The sequence below is a fragment of the Haliotis asinina genome, chromosome 8 (genome assembly GCF_037392515.1).
Source record: "Haliotis asinina isolate JCU_RB_2024 chromosome 8, JCU_Hal_asi_v2, whole genome shotgun sequence".
NCBI classification, from domain to species: Eukaryota; Metazoa; Mollusca; class Gastropoda; order Lepetellida; family Haliotidae; genus Haliotis; species Haliotis asinina.
In genome coordinates, this window is record NC_090287.1 from 54,534,340 (window position 1) to 54,552,669 (window position 18,330).

General features: G+C 38.6%; 3 protein-coding genes across 3 annotated transcripts in view; 1 reads left to right on the forward strand and 2 right to left on the reverse strand.

The window, feature by feature from the left end:
- The window catches only part of LOC137295003 (uncharacterized), a 109,674-nt gene that overhangs the window by 63,392 nt on the left and 27,952 nt on the right, over nt 1-18,330 (forward strand). The gene's annotated exons all lie outside the window — the stretch shown is intronic.
- Nucleotides 388-6,648, reverse strand: LOC137295009 (calmodulin-like). The gene is made up of 5 exons (XM_067826259.1): nt 6,520-6,648; nt 4,831-4,861; nt 3,902-4,045; nt 1,703-1,945; nt 388-1,397 (listed from the first exon to the last, which is right to left on the reverse strand). The coding sequence occupies exons 1-5, from the start codon at nt 6,520-6,522 to the stop codon at nt 1,372-1,374; spliced, it is 447 nt and encodes a 148-aa protein (XP_067682360.1). The 5' UTR covers nt 6,523-6,648; the 3' UTR covers nt 388-1,371.
- LOC137295006 (calmodulin) lies at nt 10,799-17,050 on the reverse strand. The gene is made up of 5 exons (XM_067826252.1): nt 16,887-17,050; nt 13,186-13,216; nt 12,889-13,032; nt 11,636-11,878; nt 10,799-11,218 (listed from the first exon to the last, which is right to left on the reverse strand). The coding sequence occupies exons 1-5, from the start codon at nt 16,887-16,889 to the stop codon at nt 11,190-11,192; spliced, it is 450 nt and encodes a 149-aa protein (XP_067682353.1). The 5' UTR covers nt 16,890-17,050; the 3' UTR covers nt 10,799-11,189.

Below are 18,330 nucleotides of genomic sequence, written 5' to 3' on the forward strand. Positions count from 1 at the left end.
TATCACGGGACACCAGAAATGACCTTCACACATTGTGTCCATGTGGGAAATCGAACCCGAGTCTTCGACGTGATGAGCGAACGCATTAACCACTTGGCTTCCCCACCGCCCGGTGAGGTAACGTAGTTACCTGTTCGCTCGTCACGCCGAAGACTCAGGTTCTATTCCCCACATGGGTAAACTGTGTGAAGCCCACTTTCAGGTGTCCCCGCCGAGAGTTTGATTGAATATTGCTAAAAGTGCTGTAAAACTAAACTTACTCACTCTCACTCTCACGTATGCACTCACGCACGTCTCTAATTACACACAACTGCAGCATTAAGCAATACTCATTCTTCCACATCACTTGCACCCCTGTATCGCAGAAGAGACAACAACCACATATTCGTGTGAAAGAATTTTATTTTTTTATCACATTTTAAACGAATCAGTAAAAAAGGGAAACACTAGAATCTAATGGTATTCTAGCCTCTGATTGATGTCTGTGTTCTTCAGATATCTGTCCTTACACGCGTCCCTCCATCAGTGTGTTCATCTCGTAGATTCATCACGTGATGTATCGCACACGCGTTTAAAATTCAGAAAACAAACAGATTCTGGCAGGTCTTTAAAATGGGTCGATCACGCGGTTACGTTGTAAATAATTGAGCGGCTAATTACTATTGGTGAATACGGGCCGTTAGGGCTGTCTACGTTTAAGCTTTGACATTGCGAAAGCAATGACTCTTTACAATAGGCTTTTCAATGGCTTTCAAATAAAAATACGAAATAAAAAACTCAGCCGTATTCTTCATAGATGCTTTGATGTTGCGAAAGCAATGACACGTTACAAGGCCCCTTTTTGATTTGGCTTCAAAAAGTAAAAACAAAATGAGTAAATCCAACTGATTTCTGAGCAGATAGTTTGATATTGCGAAAAGTAGTAATTCCTTACATGGCTCTTGCCAGTGGTTTCAAACAAAACCAATGATAAAAAACCCAAATAAACAAGAAAAAAAAAAGAAGAAAAAAACCCAAAAAAAACCCAAAAAACAAAAAAAACAAAAACAAAAAGAAACCCAGATAAGGCAACCGGCTGTGACATAGCATCTGGGGATTCCAATCACCATGACATACCAAACGCGTGACATGCAATGTACATATGCCAATAGCATTATCTATCCTTGACTTAATACCAGCTGGTGTTGTTATTATGATATGTGACCCAGACACGTGTGCTGCCATTTACACATTCAGCACTGCACATTTAACATATTAATGAGTAACGCAGTCGAAACAGTCGTGATTCATCCATAAAGTAAGTCGGGAACGCAGGTTCGCGGTGACGGAAACTGCCGATGACTTCTGCTAGTCGAAGTTGTTTGTCGGGCTCTAGGCAACCATCACCTTCACGAATTCTGAAACATAACATGAAAACGTAATATTTAACTCCCGAATTTGAACTTTCATAATGGCAGATCAATTTCATTTCACAGGGTTGTATACTCCCAATGGGGTTGAGATAGAAAGCTTTGATCCACTGACCAGCATGATGATGGTGTTAACTGGGGGAACATTAATCATCAACGTCCTCGTCGTCGTTATCGTCATCGTCATTATCATCGTCAACGTCATCACCGTTGTCGTCATCATCAGTATCACCACTACCAACATCACCATCATCATTAACATAAAAACAAGATTTCAAGGTAAAAATATTCACCTTCATAATTAACCATCCCGTCTTTGTTGAGGTCGACAATCTGCATCATGGTGTCCACCTCAGCGTTAGACAGAGGTTCCCCACGGACTCGGATCACGTCCCTCAATTCGTTAGGGCTGATATATCCGTCACCGTTCAAGTCGTACTTTTTGAAGTCAGCTTTGATGTCTTCAGAACGTTTAGCGTTTTTAACTTTTTTGAGCATCATTTCCTGAAATTCCTGGAAGTCCATTGTCTTGTTTCCTGAAGTAAATGTGGTAATTACAATTTCAGAAACCTTTTATGTTCTTGTTTTCTTTCACGCTAACGAGACCGAAAGGATAGGTAATGGTAAATTCTGTATTGTTTGATAGGATGCCGGTGGTGACCTCTTATTGCAAAGGGAACTTAATTCTACATTGATTTAACTCTCACATATTAACACGGGCTTAGTGAAGTCGCGAGATTGTGAGTTTTGATCTACGCATCCATTTCACTCACTTTTGAAAGGTATAAAACATAAAAGTACATACATGATCTTATAAACAATTCTAAAACTACCTCTGAACAATACGACACTGGAAGCTCCGATGAAAATCAAAGTCACTGTACTAATGTTTATGTTAATGCATGTTTATCGATTATAATATCATCAGTTGTCTTAGAAGGTTAAAGACGCTGTGATACATTGACACGAAACTGAACACGAACGACGGTTTACCATATTCCAGTATGAAGAGCTAATTGCGGTGGAGTGAGTATGATTTTACGTCGCGTCTAGCAATATCAGAAACGGGCTCCACACATTTCACCAATGTTTGGTAGAGACAGAACGCTTTAATAATGAAGTACCCCAACTTTCTCATGATGCGTTAGAGTGCGAAAGGCGATGAATTCGGACTTCTGTTTACATGAATATGTATTCATTTTTTGTATTTTCTTAAAATAGTAAATATATAAACACACAAAGAGAAGTTTATTTTGGAAAAGCTTGGAAGCGGGGATCGTGAATGTGAGCTGACATGCAGTTACATAATTACAGACTGTACACTACAAGGATGCGCAGAAAAAGGTACAAGGCTGTTTTAATATGGAGTGTAAAGCGCAGAGTTTTTGAAACGTACGTAAAATATGACAACACTCCTGTGTTCTTCAGAACAAATAGGTGGATAGAACAACTGTTGTATCTCGTCAATGTATGCTTGATGCAAATAGCTGCAAAATTGCTGATACGACGCCAGTGTATTGGACTGGGGGCTGCGGAACTGGGGTTTTTTTCGGTGGTTAGCTTCCTGTTCCAGCAATGCCCGTATTACGACTGTTGAATTGGAAGACAGTACAACAGATTACAAAATCATCAACCCGAGTATCATAGATTTGTTTGAACTTAAATTCGCAGCGTTCCAACAACATTTTTCAGTTTGGTAACGTTGATACATCCGTATGTGCTCTGTCAAATGAAATGTGTAGAGGCGTGCTTCATATTCCCCGACATTGAAGATATTTAGCTAGGTTAGCTTGTATCTGAACGTTTGGTACGATCTAATATTTCATGAACATATTTGAAGGATTAAATGTTATTCCGTTGCTGCCATCTACAATTTTTCTGTTCGAATAAGTGTGATATTAATGTCTTAATTACTTAAAACAGTCTTGTCGTAACTAAGCGTTCATCACTTAAGGTTTCTGTCAAAACGAAAACTCTATCAAACAATTAATTCAATAAACGAAGGGCCGTGCAATGTTGCATGAATTCAGGAATATCACAGTCTGAGGAAAACAATGACTTGTGTTTGGTTAAAGCTAATTTGTGCTTCACTATCATAACATTACAATCTGTATTTAAATCAGGCATTACCACACTAAGCTCGATCATGCATTGGTCATCCGCCATTGGCCATCCGCCATTGGTCATCCATGTGTGTCATCTCGCGACCTATTGGCGTGAACACTGATCCAAACTAACTCACTCACTCACTCAGTCACCGTCTTCAGGAAACTTCTTCCCTCTCCTCCAGCGTCATAACTGCTCCATGTTCACTCACTCTCTCACTATTTCAAAGCGATTGGTGATCTTCTCCACCTCCTCGTCACCTAGCGACGCCCATGCTGCCCCCAACTTACTCACCGTATTTGTCAGTGTTTGATGATCTCCTCCTTTGCTCTCGAGTCATCTTGAGACCTAGTGACGTCAACATTGATCCAAGCTCACTCACTCACCGTCTTTGTCAAACTGGTTGATCATCTCCTCCACCTGCTCCCGGGTCATGTCGTGACCAAGTGATGAAAACGCTGACCCCAACTCGGACACGGTAATTTTGCCGCCCCCATCCCTGTCAAACTTGTTAAAAAGCTTCCTCAACTCTGAAAATAACAGAGTCTTTGGCTATAAATGACATCATTTAGAAAAGAAAAGGCGTCTAATGAAGCGCCTGACGACAGTCGGTCACAGTGACGTTATGTCGCCATACATTGACGTAAAACAGGAGACGTCGTAATGCATTCATGTGAAATACAAACGTCAAAATGACCGACACCGTCAGACAGACGTGTCGGGAGTGATATCCTAAGTTGTTCTTGAACTTTAGGTGACGAAAGTTGATGTCTTCATTGATCAACTGATAATTCACTGACTGCTGAAAATGACATTCTCAAAGATTGTAAGATAAATATACTGAAAAGCAAAAGAAATCCAAACTCAAAAAGGTAAGCGTTACAAAAACTTGACAAAAAGCCAGAGTTGCGTTTCTTTTACGCTCTAGTATAAACAGAATGCTGTGGACGTTTGCATTTCAGTTTAAAAACAGACCGAGTCTCGATTTAAAACGTGCATGTCTTCGTTTCGTTGATTGGAATCGGTTGATCTTGAACGGGTATTCTGCTCGCGGTCAAATTGACTGATTTATTTCCATTTATGCTAAAACGTTATGTTATGTTCAAGAAAGAAGACGTTAAGTCGATGATTTTATCGTTCTAAATAGAGATTATTTTCTTATAGACATTAACCACGCCACTACCCCCACCCCACCTCACTCCTCCCTATTAAGAAATGTCATCTTGCAGTAAGTTATTTTTTCCCAACAATAATAATCATTATTAAAATAATAATAAGATAATAATAATAAGAAAACGTTTTGAATATTGCTTACCTTCAGTCTGAGACTCCGTCAGTTGGTCCTCCTTGAAAATAACAAAGTGAGATATTAACATCATCGTTGATGACACAGTGCAGTGTACGAAGTAGACCAAGATAGCATAAAAAGGGAATTATTGAAATATATATTTTGGTCTCTTAAGAAAAAACATGGGTCTGTCGGGGAGAGAGATATAAAAGACAACAGTTTGTAAACACGGCATAGTTCCTATCTCCTTACCTCACACACAAATGTCGGTTTCTGATTGGCTAAGGGCTCTTCTATTATTTTCAATGTACTTCTCTTAAAAGCGAGGTACTTTTCAATGTACCCCGCTGCAAATGGCAACTCATACAGTACTTCGTGGTAGCACTTCTTTATCTCGATTAACACTGAATCACGAATGATGCACGGAAATTACCGACGTTTTGCGAATGTAAATCGATGGCAGTAAGATTATTAGCTCTAAATGTCTTTTTCTTGTGTCGTCTGCAAAATCTAGCGATGGCTACGAAAACATTTGCCTCGCATTCAAATGAATTAATTTTGTGAAAACGTTCCAATGTAGCCCCTGCGAATATTAAGAAGGGGAATTCCACCGCGGCGACTTTACGAAGACAAAACCTGCGAGGAAAACAGCAAGGCGCAAGATTCGAATCGTTCGATTCACACAGGCTGGCTGAAGTGTACGATCCGATACCCACGCTTCAAACAGTCAAAATTAACACTGAGGTGTTATGTAAGATAAATACGTTGCTCAAATTATATAAATATGTAGTTTGGACTGCGTTAAAAATACATGGGTCTGCAACGGTAAGAAATAAAAGTGACAAAAGTTTGTAAACACGGCATTCGTTATGTAGATGACACACTTTGATCAAGGCAGTCAATACAACTAGGCGATGTTGATGCGGAATTATTGATATCGACCGTTCCACCTGTCCAGGCCTGCCAATCTGCCGTAATGGTGCCATGCCTACTAATGTATCCATGTAATACCAAGGGGTCGGGGAGAGGTGAGTTGAATGTCTTATATGTGTATATATATATATATATATATGTGTGTGTGTGTGTGTGTGTGTGTGTGTGTGTGTGTGTGTGTGTGTGTGTGTGTGTGTGTGTGTGTGTGTGTGTGTGTGTGTGTGTGTGTGTGTGTGTGTGTGTGTGTGTGTGTGTAGTCAATCAGCATTATTAAGATTGTTCAGTAATAAATATTCAAATCATACTAGTCCAGATTTCATGATACTCTTTCATCTACAGTAAGACTGAATAAACATTATTTTACAAGAAACTACATGTAGGTTTTTTTGTTATAGATGAAGATAAAGACAATGTACTCAATTTCGATTATTTTCAATATGGAGCGGACCGCCATCTTACATATAATTTACATCGCATCCTGTGTTGTCTTGTACATGTTATCTGTGATTAAGAAATATTATCATCACCCTACATGCTCAATATCAAGTGGTATAAACGTAAAACTGACACAAAATGATGTATTAGACTAACATTGTGAAATCCACGTAGCTACAGAGGTTCTTATCGATGTCAATTAATGATCAGGAAATCAAAATCGATTTTGAATGTAAACAGAGATAAATCTCCTTCAAAATGTTTTCTTAACCTTACTTCCATCCCTTGTTATCTGTGCAATATATCCGATAAAAACTACTTTTTCAATACACAGAAATATTTACTCACCATATCGTGTAAACAAATGACAGTAAGAGCGATTTTTTTGCTGTATCGAAAGCTGGCTGAAGGAGGTCACGTAGATTCCTGGATGACAACGAGACTGAAATCTACTGCTACATCTCAGTAAATGGTCGACTAATAATCAATATGGTCGACTACCCCGGGTGCATGACCTTAGTACGTGAGGCTAGTACATCAATAATAATTCATGCATAGGCTGGAGAGACATATTATCGATCGTAGCAATGCCAGTTGCAGGTGTTGGTAACGTAACTAGAATGGAGGCAGATAGGAGTGTGGATTGGAGGATGCTGCACCTGTATCTAGACAATATTGTGGTTGAAACTCGGGCAATGGTAGTCGTATGTGATTGAGGTAATGATTAAAGATTGTGTCTGTTGAAAGGATTGGTGGCCGGAGCGTGGCTGATGTGGTTGATGCTGCAACTACACCTCGTGTCTGTCTGATGGTTGGCCGAAAGACGGTGAATGTTGTAGTTTATGTTGTTCCTAGAACAGTCGATGAATGTCGTGTTTGGTGCTGTAACGAGAGCGTGTGTCTGATGGCTGGAAGGCGATGAATGTCGTGTTTGGTGCTGTAACGAGAGCTTGTGTCTGATGGCTGGAAGGCGATGAATGTCGTGTTTGGTGTTGTAACGAGAGCTTGTGTCTGATGGCTGGAAGGCGATGAATGTCGTGTTTGGTGCTGTAACGAGAGCTTGTGTCTGATGGCTGGAAGGCGATGAATGTCGTGTTTGGTGCTGTAACGAGAGCTTGTGTCTGATGGCTGGGAGGCGATGAATGTCGTGTTTGGTGCTGTAACGAGAGCTTGTGTCTGATGGCTGGAAGGCGATGAATGTCGTGTTTGGTGCTGTAACGAGAGCTTGTGACTGATGGCTGGAAGGCGATGAATGTCGTGTTTGGTGCTGCAACGAGAGCTTGTGTCCCTGATGGCTGGAAGGCGATGAATGTGGTTGCTACCGCACCCAGAGCTTGTATCTGTCTCGTAAGAAGGCGAGAAGAGCGAATGGCCCGCAAACATCGTTCCAGTACGTCTCAGTCGGTACTTCATCTGTTTTCAAATTCAAGCCATTGCCCTCTTGTGATACTCTTTCGCTTGATCACTGGTCCAGACAACCCAGTGATCAATAGCATAAGCATCGATCTGCACAGTTGCACAGATGACGTGTCAACCAAGTCAGGGAGCCTGACCACCCGACCCCGTTAGTCGCCCTTACGACAAGCATAGTCGTCTTTTATGGCAAGCTTTTAAGAGTTGCTGAGGATCTGTTCTATCCCGGACCTTCACGGGTCAAGTTGCGTTTTGTCTTTAAAATGGTAGTGCAGTGCGATACATTATGTGTGAGCTCCCAAGTTCGTTTATATACTGAACAGCAGAAGAAAAGCACGTTTCCGGGAAAATGAAATCTCAAAAGAAAACGTTCATGATTATCTCTTCTAGGAAAAGAAAGACAGAAAGCCAGAGTTGCGTTTCATTTGCTTTTCAGTAAAGGTAGGTATGTTACAGACAAACGCGAAAGCTGGCGTGCCCAAGGGAGACAACTGTGCAGAACGATTTTAAAACTCATCGTTTGTGTGTGCGCGCGTGTGTGTGTGGATGCAAGTATGTATGCATACATGCATGTATCAACGCTGGCACGCACTGACGAACATCAACAGCTACCTCCGATCCTGTCTAGATCGGGGTCTTCAGTCGCCACGCTTGGTGCGGGCGGCGAATAGCGTGATTTGGTGGTCAGGTTCGTTAATGCATGTAATCGTAATATAATTGAGTAGATCGGTGTTCATGATGTTGATCCCTGGGTTATCTGGCCCATACACCAGAGCTGGAACTTTGCACAGTGCGGAAGTAAACAACACTGACAGCACATAACACGCTGCAACTGTTTGTCTGTTGGAACAACCACCAAGAAATCAATAATATAACAGTAGATTGTTAGAAGCAGGCGAGTCATAACGTGGTTTAACACTATATCGATCAGCATACCCGCAGATCTGTGCACAGGGTACCCGTTAGCAATTTAGACTGAGTTTCGTTACTTTTGCTGTTAAGTGTACATAAATGTATTGTTTGTTTGATCTAAATGATGAGGTATACTTCAGCAGATGGAGTTGATGCAGCCGGCTGAAAACAGAAAGTGGTTAAATGTAACATGTTATAGTTTGGGATTACCGATTCTCGTACTTTCGTGTTATTGATTGTTCCACGCAATCATATGTGTGTATGTATGTATATGAGTGTGTGTGTGTGTGTGTGTGTGTGTGGATGGATGGATAGTCTCTGGTTGTTTCAGCAGCAACTATCGAGGTTGTGTAGTTTTAGTCTCGTCATCCTAAACACGTCTCGTCAGTGTTTGTAATACTTTAAGTTACCAGCTGGAAACCAGGGCCTGCTGCTAACTGCAGGCTGTAAACTCTACAGGTCCTGGACGAAATTTGAAAGCCCAATACAAGCAAAATAAGACTACATTGTACACAGTTTCACAGTGTTTCTGCAAGATCAAGCGAAGCCTATGGCACACAGAGGAGGTTTTATTTGTCAAACTGATGCTGACAATCCTACGCCCCTGCCCTGAAATACCAGAAAGCGAAACTGTAAGTTATCTTAACATGACAAATCATGGATGATTCCCAAACGCTAATAAAGGAAAAGGGGAAACATTACAACTGAAAAATAATTGACAGTTGATTTACTCAAGGTCATAAGGGCCTGCACATATTTGAAACAGTCCGGCGGTCATTTCGAACGCTGGTTATCAGACGTACATAACAGTCCGGAGAGACATTATGGTGAAGTTACCGAATTACCTCCCTTAGACTAGGTTGACGTTTCGTTGGCTTTTCACAGCGGAAATCCTCGCGACGCTAACCACGATTATCAACCCCATTAAATGTTTCCCACTAAGTCAGTCCCGCGAAACTTAGATATGGCGTTGTTTATATTACTCTCAGACTAACAGTATATTTCCTTAACATGTTATATCTTGGATTATACTTCAGTGGAATACAGATCCGGGTTCTTTTAATCAAATCCCATCTTGGATTCAAACCCACTCAGATTGAGGCGTCGAACAGCAAGCAAAGTTAGCCACTCAGCCACAAGGGCTTACACAGAAATAGAAGCTTGACAATAGGTAGTCCATATCACTACCCCGTGCACCCATCTGACACGTGTAAATTGATATAATTTAAGATAACTCTTTCTCATTCAAGTAGAGTCTTGTAGGGTTTCTTTGGTGGGATTGGAACCCACACTACCGTGCCTTACTCTCAGAGCACGGTTTTGTAACCATGATGGATTTGAATTGGCAGCTTACTGGAAGTGTAGAATTCCAAAGTTACCGTTAACTTTGATCACTTTCTGTATATTCAGTTCACTGGCAACACAGCCAGAGTACACGTGATTACTTTATACTATTACCAGTCTGATCGCAGAACATTTTCTTGATGTTCCTAACCCTTGATCAGTTTATTTCAGGATGCGATAGTCCCTGGATAACACTTCTTTTGGTAGACGATGCGAATCTTCTCCACTAAACTGATTCTCATGTCAAGTGTAGTGTTGGTGTATACACATGATTGACTGGTGTGTTTACCGTTTGTCATTTATTATAAATTTGCATTAACATATCTACATTTTCAGTTCATATTATATTTACGCACAATGAAACGCTTTCAGAAACAGAAACCAGTTGAATGGTTGGATTAGTCAAAAATACAATTAAAATCCAAACATATTAAAATTTGAGAAATGCATACTGGTCATTTGTGCTTTAAGGGCAACAGTGTGTGCTTGTTTGACATCGCACTTCGCTGCATGATGGCGTTCCGTGAATAATCGGTGAGTGAACCAGTGTGGTTTTATGCCCCTTTTCGCAATATACCAGCAAAGTCAGGGTGGGAAACACCAGACATAGGCTGAATAATCAGCCTTTGCAGCAGGACCAAGATGGGATGTAACGCCACAACCAGTTAAACAGTCTGACCATGGCGTTTGCCTCAAAACAGCAAATAAACTAGCATTTCACTTCATGTTCACAATGTAGCCATTACATTCCGCAATGATAATACAAGAATTATCTCTCTTTGCTATTAACATCAACCACCATGTTGCTTTATTCTTTCATAATAACATCTTCATTATTGTCATAAAATCAGGACAAGTCACTTTCTAGGAGCCACTTGCCCTGTGGCAGGTGGCCTTTTTTTAACCCAAAATTGAGCCCCTGCTGTTTGTCAGTAACACATGACAAGCAAACAAAAAGTTAATTTTCAATAAAATAACTCTTTAATCATTTCATTAACAACTCCATTCCCATCAGAGCAACAATATTGCAGGACCGCTGCAGCTGGTACAGTTTTGTAGGTGTATGTTCAGATCCAGGATACTCATCTCGGCCATCACAGAGGCTGGCAGGCGATCCTCCACCTCGTTTCAGCACCACTGACAGGGTTCTCTCTCAATGGGCAACAGATTCAGAAGAAAGATGTTTATATAAAAATTTGCAATCTTTATGATGAAATCTCATAAAACAATGATTGTTGGTCCATTTTCACAACAAACAACGATGGAATGTATTGAAGAGACAATATGTTGACAGACTAGGATGACAGAAAGGTAGCTGGATGAACGGAAGACGGGTGAAACAATGCTGTCTACTTGCTTGTCATCATTTTCACAAATTCTGAAAAAGAAAAGGATAAATGTTATTCAATGACAGAAACAAACACTTGAAGTTGAAAGGAATATTGTTAAGTACAGCCATTAAACCATTCAGATTAGACAATGACTTAAAATTTCCTGAAATCAAATACTAATTTCTACTTATTTCTTTTCATAACATTTTCAAGGTGCCTGCACAAATCTGTTGACCCCAAAAGCCCCATTACCTTACATTTTGCCAAAATATTCCTTGACAATGCACACTGAAGTGACAAGTTGAAAATGGGTGTAAGAACAGAATTTCTGCCACAAGATTATCTCCCTTTGATCACAGCTGTCCATCTCACACTCCCATTAAAAACTGCATAGCTTGAATTATATCAATTCATAGCCAAAATCGTTTTCAGAGGCAGGAACAAAAGATTATTTTGTAGCTTACCTTCATAATTTACTTGTCCATCACCATCAATATCTGCTTCCCTGATCATTTCATCTACCTCCTCGTCCGTCAACTTCTCGCCCAAGTTTGTCATGACATGCCTCAACTCAGCTGCACTGATGAAACCGTTGCCGTCCTTGTCGAACACTCTGAATGCTTCTCTAATTTCCTCCTCTGAGTCAGTATCCTTCATCTTTCTGGCCATCATTGTCAGGAACTCTGGGAAATCTATTGTTCCATTACCTGCAAATAAGGAAAATACTTAATATTCTTTTCATGTATGTACATTACATTGTTTGTCAATCTGCAGCTTCTGATTTTAACAGAGTGACAAGCTTTCTATTTACTTTGACAGTTGCCCATTTAACAAAAGTCCAAATTCATACTAGAGATGTTATCCTGTTTATAGGTACCATACCATGATATTAATATTAGTTTGTTCAGCCCTCAATACTTATCTCACAGTTCGGACATCTACATATATTTCACAGAACTTCATTTACAAAAATGAAAAAAAAAATAAAATAAAATGGTTTTCATTATAATTTGGACTTGCAGCTTATTGTAGGTTAAGTCTAGTGGCATAAAATAAACTGTTCTACTGAATAGTATTTCAAGCTGTCAATGATGTATTTCTTAATCGAACAGTATTGTATTGGGATACTAGGATCACGATACAATATCATTTACACCTTCTGTGTCACAATACATATGGCCATTACTGTTACCAATCATACGGAGATAAAAATGTATTAAAAAATAAAAAACAGTTCACAACCAAGTTAATGCACATTTCTCATTTGTTTTTGTTGACTGGCTTCCGCAGTTTGGCATTCACAATGGGTAATCAGGGATTTACAGGATGCACATTCCTGTGTCCTATACATATAAAAATTGACAGTGAGCGGAACTAAATTTATTAAGTAAAGAAGCAGAAAATGTACAAATACTTTTGAAAAACTTCATATCAAGTAACAATAAAGTTATCATTGTGCTTGCTACTGGCTGGGTTACACAATACAATAACAGCTTTAATAATAATATTTAAGTGTCAGGCACCCCTACTTCGTTGTCCAGGACCCTTGAAAATTATAAGCACAAGTTCCTGGGACAGTAAAAAGTAGATCCCTGTTAACATAAAAACTGTTCCTCACAGGGTACACTGAAAATAACAAGAGCACTCGTCCAGTCCAAAAAAGACAATTATGTGTGTAGCCAGTGCTTGGAAGAAATGTTCCTTGTTCCATACTCACCGTCAGCATCGACTTCGTTGATCATGTCTTGCAACTCTGCCTCTGTTGGGTTCTGACCTAGTGACCTCATGACGGTTCCCAACTCTTTGGTTGTGATGGTGCCATCGCCGTCTTTGTCGAAAAGGCTGAAGGCCTCTTTGAATTCTGTATCAAAAGAATAATTCCATAAGGTGGTGACAAGAAGTGAAATACCGACTGAGAAAATGAAAAGCTACATACTCTGAAATATAACTAACTGGTATTACGTTACTTCGAGGTAACTTTAATAAGCTGATGAGATGAAAAGTGATAACTCACCAGCAATTTGTTCTTCTGTCAGCTGATCTGCCTATAAAAGAAAAACACTGATTATCACATAATGTAGGTTATTCCAATTATAACACTAACGCGGTCCACATGTTGGAGGTCTGGCAATGACTGGGACATGTTAGATGCAAGTAAAGGAATCTACCATTGAGGAATGACACTGGCACAGGATGCTCTAAATATCAACTACAATTAAAACTGCCATTATTTGCTTTCACTTCATATATAGCTGTCATGTGACAGTGAATCAATGCAGTAGCATAATGAGCTGAACATAATACTTTCACTTTATCTGTACTCCCCTCAGCCCGGTCTTGATGTTTTCATAACAGGCCTTCTCAAAATGAGAAAATAAAACAAAATAATTTCTTTAAAATGCATGTTAAGGTTTCATCTAAATTCTTTTCAAATGATGCCCCAAGCGAGTTATGCCTCATAAGCTAACAGTGACATTTCAATGCTACAATGAGCTATATGTAACGCTTTTGTGTAGTATGTATTACATGGATTCAATGTTTGACAAAACGCCAGCCTTTAAATGAGAGAGCAGATGCAAACATGATTAACAAACATAATCAGGAAAACTGGATAAACGACATTAACCAATTATTTATGACTGATCGGTCAGAATTTTTACCACTAACTTTTCAAACTTTCCATGGGTATTTGCACTTTCGAAACTCAAACTTGGCTTATTTCACAAATACATGCTCAGGTTTTTTTTGGGGGGTGGTGGTCCAGAATCAGTTCTAATTGTGGAAATAGCATCAATCTTTATGACCCAAATGTTGTATTTGGTTAAATCCTTGCATGTGGAAACTTGTACAGGAAGACAACAGATGTCTTTTGTAAAACACACAGAGCTGATAACCTGCATGGTATTTGCGTAAATTATGCAGTAGAAAAGTTGAAATACGAAAGAAAAATTAATGCAAGTGTATGAAGAATCAATAAATATTTACGGTTACGCTTTGTCAAAATAACAATGCGCATTTACCCAATACATCAAAATCATGTCTTGTATCATATCAATTCAAGCTGATCGAACATAAAACGGTTATCCAATAGTTAAAAATGAGTAGGACTTGTTTACAAAAAAAGTATCAGGCCTGGTATTTGCAAACTTATTTGATTGCATATTGTTAATTGGTCATAAACTTGACACCTTGTAACTTTGAGCTTTATTTATGTTACTGAAAGTAGTCGAGAATTAAATCCTGAAAATTATGAACCAAATCATATTATTACATATTATCAATGTATTTATCAGCGACACGTAGTACAGTTTTTAAAAACCTATTTGATTTTAAAATCTACACATCCCTGTTTAACTTGTATTTAAAGGGATGTATTATTAACATACAAGGAAAATTTATGTTTTCATTGATAATTTCAATTCAAATGGACAAAATGTCGTAACCTCATATCTACATTTTATCAGTTCAACAAAACTCAAAATACTTTAAATGGAAGCTGATGTTTGGCAACATCAGGCATTAAACTTTTTCATAGATGAACTTACGTTTCTTGCATTTATTCAATACTGTGCAACATATTTTATTGATATTTTGTCTTCTAAAGCTCTAGTAAAGATTGATCCATATCTGTACCCCAATCAAAATTAGTTAACATTCGAAAAATGCTTGTTCAGGTGAACCATTGGCAGACAAAATTGCCATCAGCTAGCTCCTTTGTACACGATACAGCCACATACAGAAATGTGATTAATCTCAACAATTTATCTTATTGACAGAACCACCATGTGTAATTAGGGCCACAGAAGGCAGTCTTGGCTACGGTTCACTGCACAATGACGAATACCTTGCTTACAATCTCGTTTATATCTATCTCAGCCGATACGTGCTTGAGTGCTTGAGTATGTACATATCTGTTACTGTTAAATCAGTTTGATTTGTTTTTTTGTAAAAAATACCTAAACACCCTTTTCCGAACTACAAATCTTTTAAAATAAGTTAAATAGTCATAGAAATCCCGCTTATTGAAGCAGAGATTTGGAAAGGCAGGGGGCATGGGCCATTTCGCACACTAAAATGAAAAACGGCCCATTAAAATTTGAAGTTTACTACTGATACAAGGGCAGTGCCACATTCAAAATTCAGGAAATGGCTAATAATCTTGAAAATGGCCCATTGTCAAAGTTCTCTTTCCCAATACCTGTTGAAGGCAAAATAGCATCAGAGTTCAGAAACCATACCACTTAACAAGCAATATTATCTAGAATTTGTACGCATACCGTTTACTTGCACAAGGCATGGGTCTTGTACATACCAATTGACATTTACTTTATATTGTGCCATGCACAACTTCATTACCACGAGATATCAATCTTTTTACTGAAACGTATGCTTTCCTTATCACTTACACAAATTACCTTAATAGTCAATTTTAAACACTCACAAAATTAAGATTGCATCTCTACCAAAAAGTATGCATAATAATGCAATGTTTCATGCCCAGTTCAAATAAAATCTTTACGTAATCTTAAAGTAGAGTATCCTAAACCATTACTTTACACATCACTCGAGGTTGAAAGTTGTCAGGGTTACTTGGTTTTGTAGCTTTAGCATGTTCAGGCCAACCACGCATTGGTGTCGTAAATCATAACCTGATGTAGTTAAGAGAAATCACTTAGAATATTTATCACAGCAACATTCAGAAATGAGTTCCCTGTCACACACATTGACCCAGCAAAGTATTCATGGAAACAAGCCATAGATGTCAGAAAACCTGTTTGGAAAAACTTCTCGACCTGAAGAAAAAGGGGAACTTATATCGGGTAGTCAGCATTATAACCAAATGTAGATTATAAGTGTACAGTTTGAATTTAAACATGGATACACGAAACGTATCAAGCTGAAACTATTTCAAGGACGGGAATGGGGAGCTTTCTCAGACCTCAACTGTTTTACTGGGTGTGCCCAAGTTCCCAAACTGACAGGCCGTCAATAAAAAATAGCTAAAAGTTGGTATTATTAAGTCTGATCCCGTCACTCGTGCAAACAAACTATTTCTTAAGTAGGCATTCATTCAAAAGTCATTAATCTTCTGGTGTTTATTCATGCACTGAGCTATCTATCTGAGACTAAATTCGGCTACTTGTCTCAACAATAAAGACTAACCGGAGATAATACAACGACCATTTTGACTCTTGTTTCACTCACTAACTTCTAAAATGTTCACAAAAAACAGGCGACAAAAAGGAAGCAATTATTTTGCATAAACGTTCATAATTTCACAATAGCAGTGCAATCAGAGGAAATCAGTGATTTGAAATCGAAGGTATTGTGAAAATGTCTCGATGTCTGTGCACGAATCATTGATCGAAATAACGTGTGAACAGCCATCAACGATGAATCCAAAGTTTCTTCGAACTAGTTTGTACTTGATCAGAAAAGTCCTGAATGACAATGTGCTATTACTACTTAGAAAAAGAGTCATGCAAGGATAATAATGTCTTACAATGTCATAGAAAAGAAAGTCCATACAGCGTACGCCGTAGGTGTGATAAAAGTTGACCCGCCTTTCTAAACTTTCTATTCAGTAATTGTATCGGCTGTCAAGCTATTCAAAGGAAGTGGAAGCAAAAATATTCACACTGACTTATACTCCGATAGTTACAAAACATATTTCCTATGTACATTTATCCCGATGGCAACAAAACATGCACTTACCATCTTGGATTGTAGTCGTCAACGTAGGACACAACTGGCCTTCCCGGTTTCGATCTTTCAAATTTCCGCTACCTTACTGAACACGGCGTCCAATAACATTCAAGGCTATATATAGACAGGGAGCATTCATAACTTTAAATGGCCGGCGGACCCTAACAATCTGTCGCAATGCGACAGAATTAAATAACAGAAAAAATCTGTTGTACTTAACGAACGTATTGTTGTAAGAGGCTTTAACTTCTGGGGTACTTTATGATGTAATTATTGTAGAATAGCATTAATTAATGCTTATATTGCTCTTACTATCGTTAAGCCTTCCGAGATAATAAGAACTGGTTTCAACAATATACTGTCTAATTATAAACAGTTGAGAAATGGTCAGTAAATGAGGCTCCAATAATCACTCATTGTGCGACTTCAAGTTGTTATCTTTAATTAATGTCGGTTCATCTGAGAAATCCCTTCACAGTCATGTGGGCAGGGTTATTTATGCATAGTTTTTGTTATGCATCTAAAATCATAAAAGTAGTTTCTGGTGTATATTTCATCCATGGCATAAATTGCTGCTAATATCATGTAAATTGGTCCTTGATATTTCAGATAATCGCTTTAAATTTGCATATATACTTGCATATATACATATAATCACTTGAATTGAAGATCGAAGTGAAAGGAAAGTCATCTATACTTGGGCTCCAACTTTCAGCTGATCATGTTAAGCAAAATACCCTCCCACAAACAAACAAGTAAATAAATATGATAAATAAATAGATAAAAAATAATTTAAATAATAGAAAAGGAAAAGGCTGAACACTCGCATATACGCCTTTGAATAACGTTACAAACCCATGAAATAAAACAGAGAGGATTTGTCATGCCCTATGTTAACAATAATCACATTACACATTAATTCTTTGTGTTTTTCCTATGGAAGTTGGTTTTAGTTGTTGTTGTTTATTTATTTCTTTATATTATCCCATTTGTCATAAGTTCGGGTCAAATATTTTGGAAAGACACACAAACGCAAAACGTATTTTATAGCATTTTCTTAGAAATGTCATTTTGTGTTATTTATTCAGCATCAAAAATGTTTCTTTTGTGCTAGATGACAGGCGGACACGCCGCAGAACAATCTATCCAATAAGACGTTACTTTATACGACAACCACCTGTTGCATTCACCGCCAATGAGTTCTCCCCGTTGGTGTGCTTCAAAGCCGAAATGTGACGAACAGTAGCGTGACTGTGTTCCGCAATGCGACATATTGCCATAACGACACGCGCTTTGAGCAAACAAATTTGAACTGCAAGTGGGTGGGACTAACACTGTTATGGCTTGACAACACCGAAAATATATTTCACTTCGGTGGTTGTAAATTTAATCGTGTCCATCGACAAACAGTTGACAAAGTTATCAAAGTACGAAGAGTCACGTGACTTGTGTT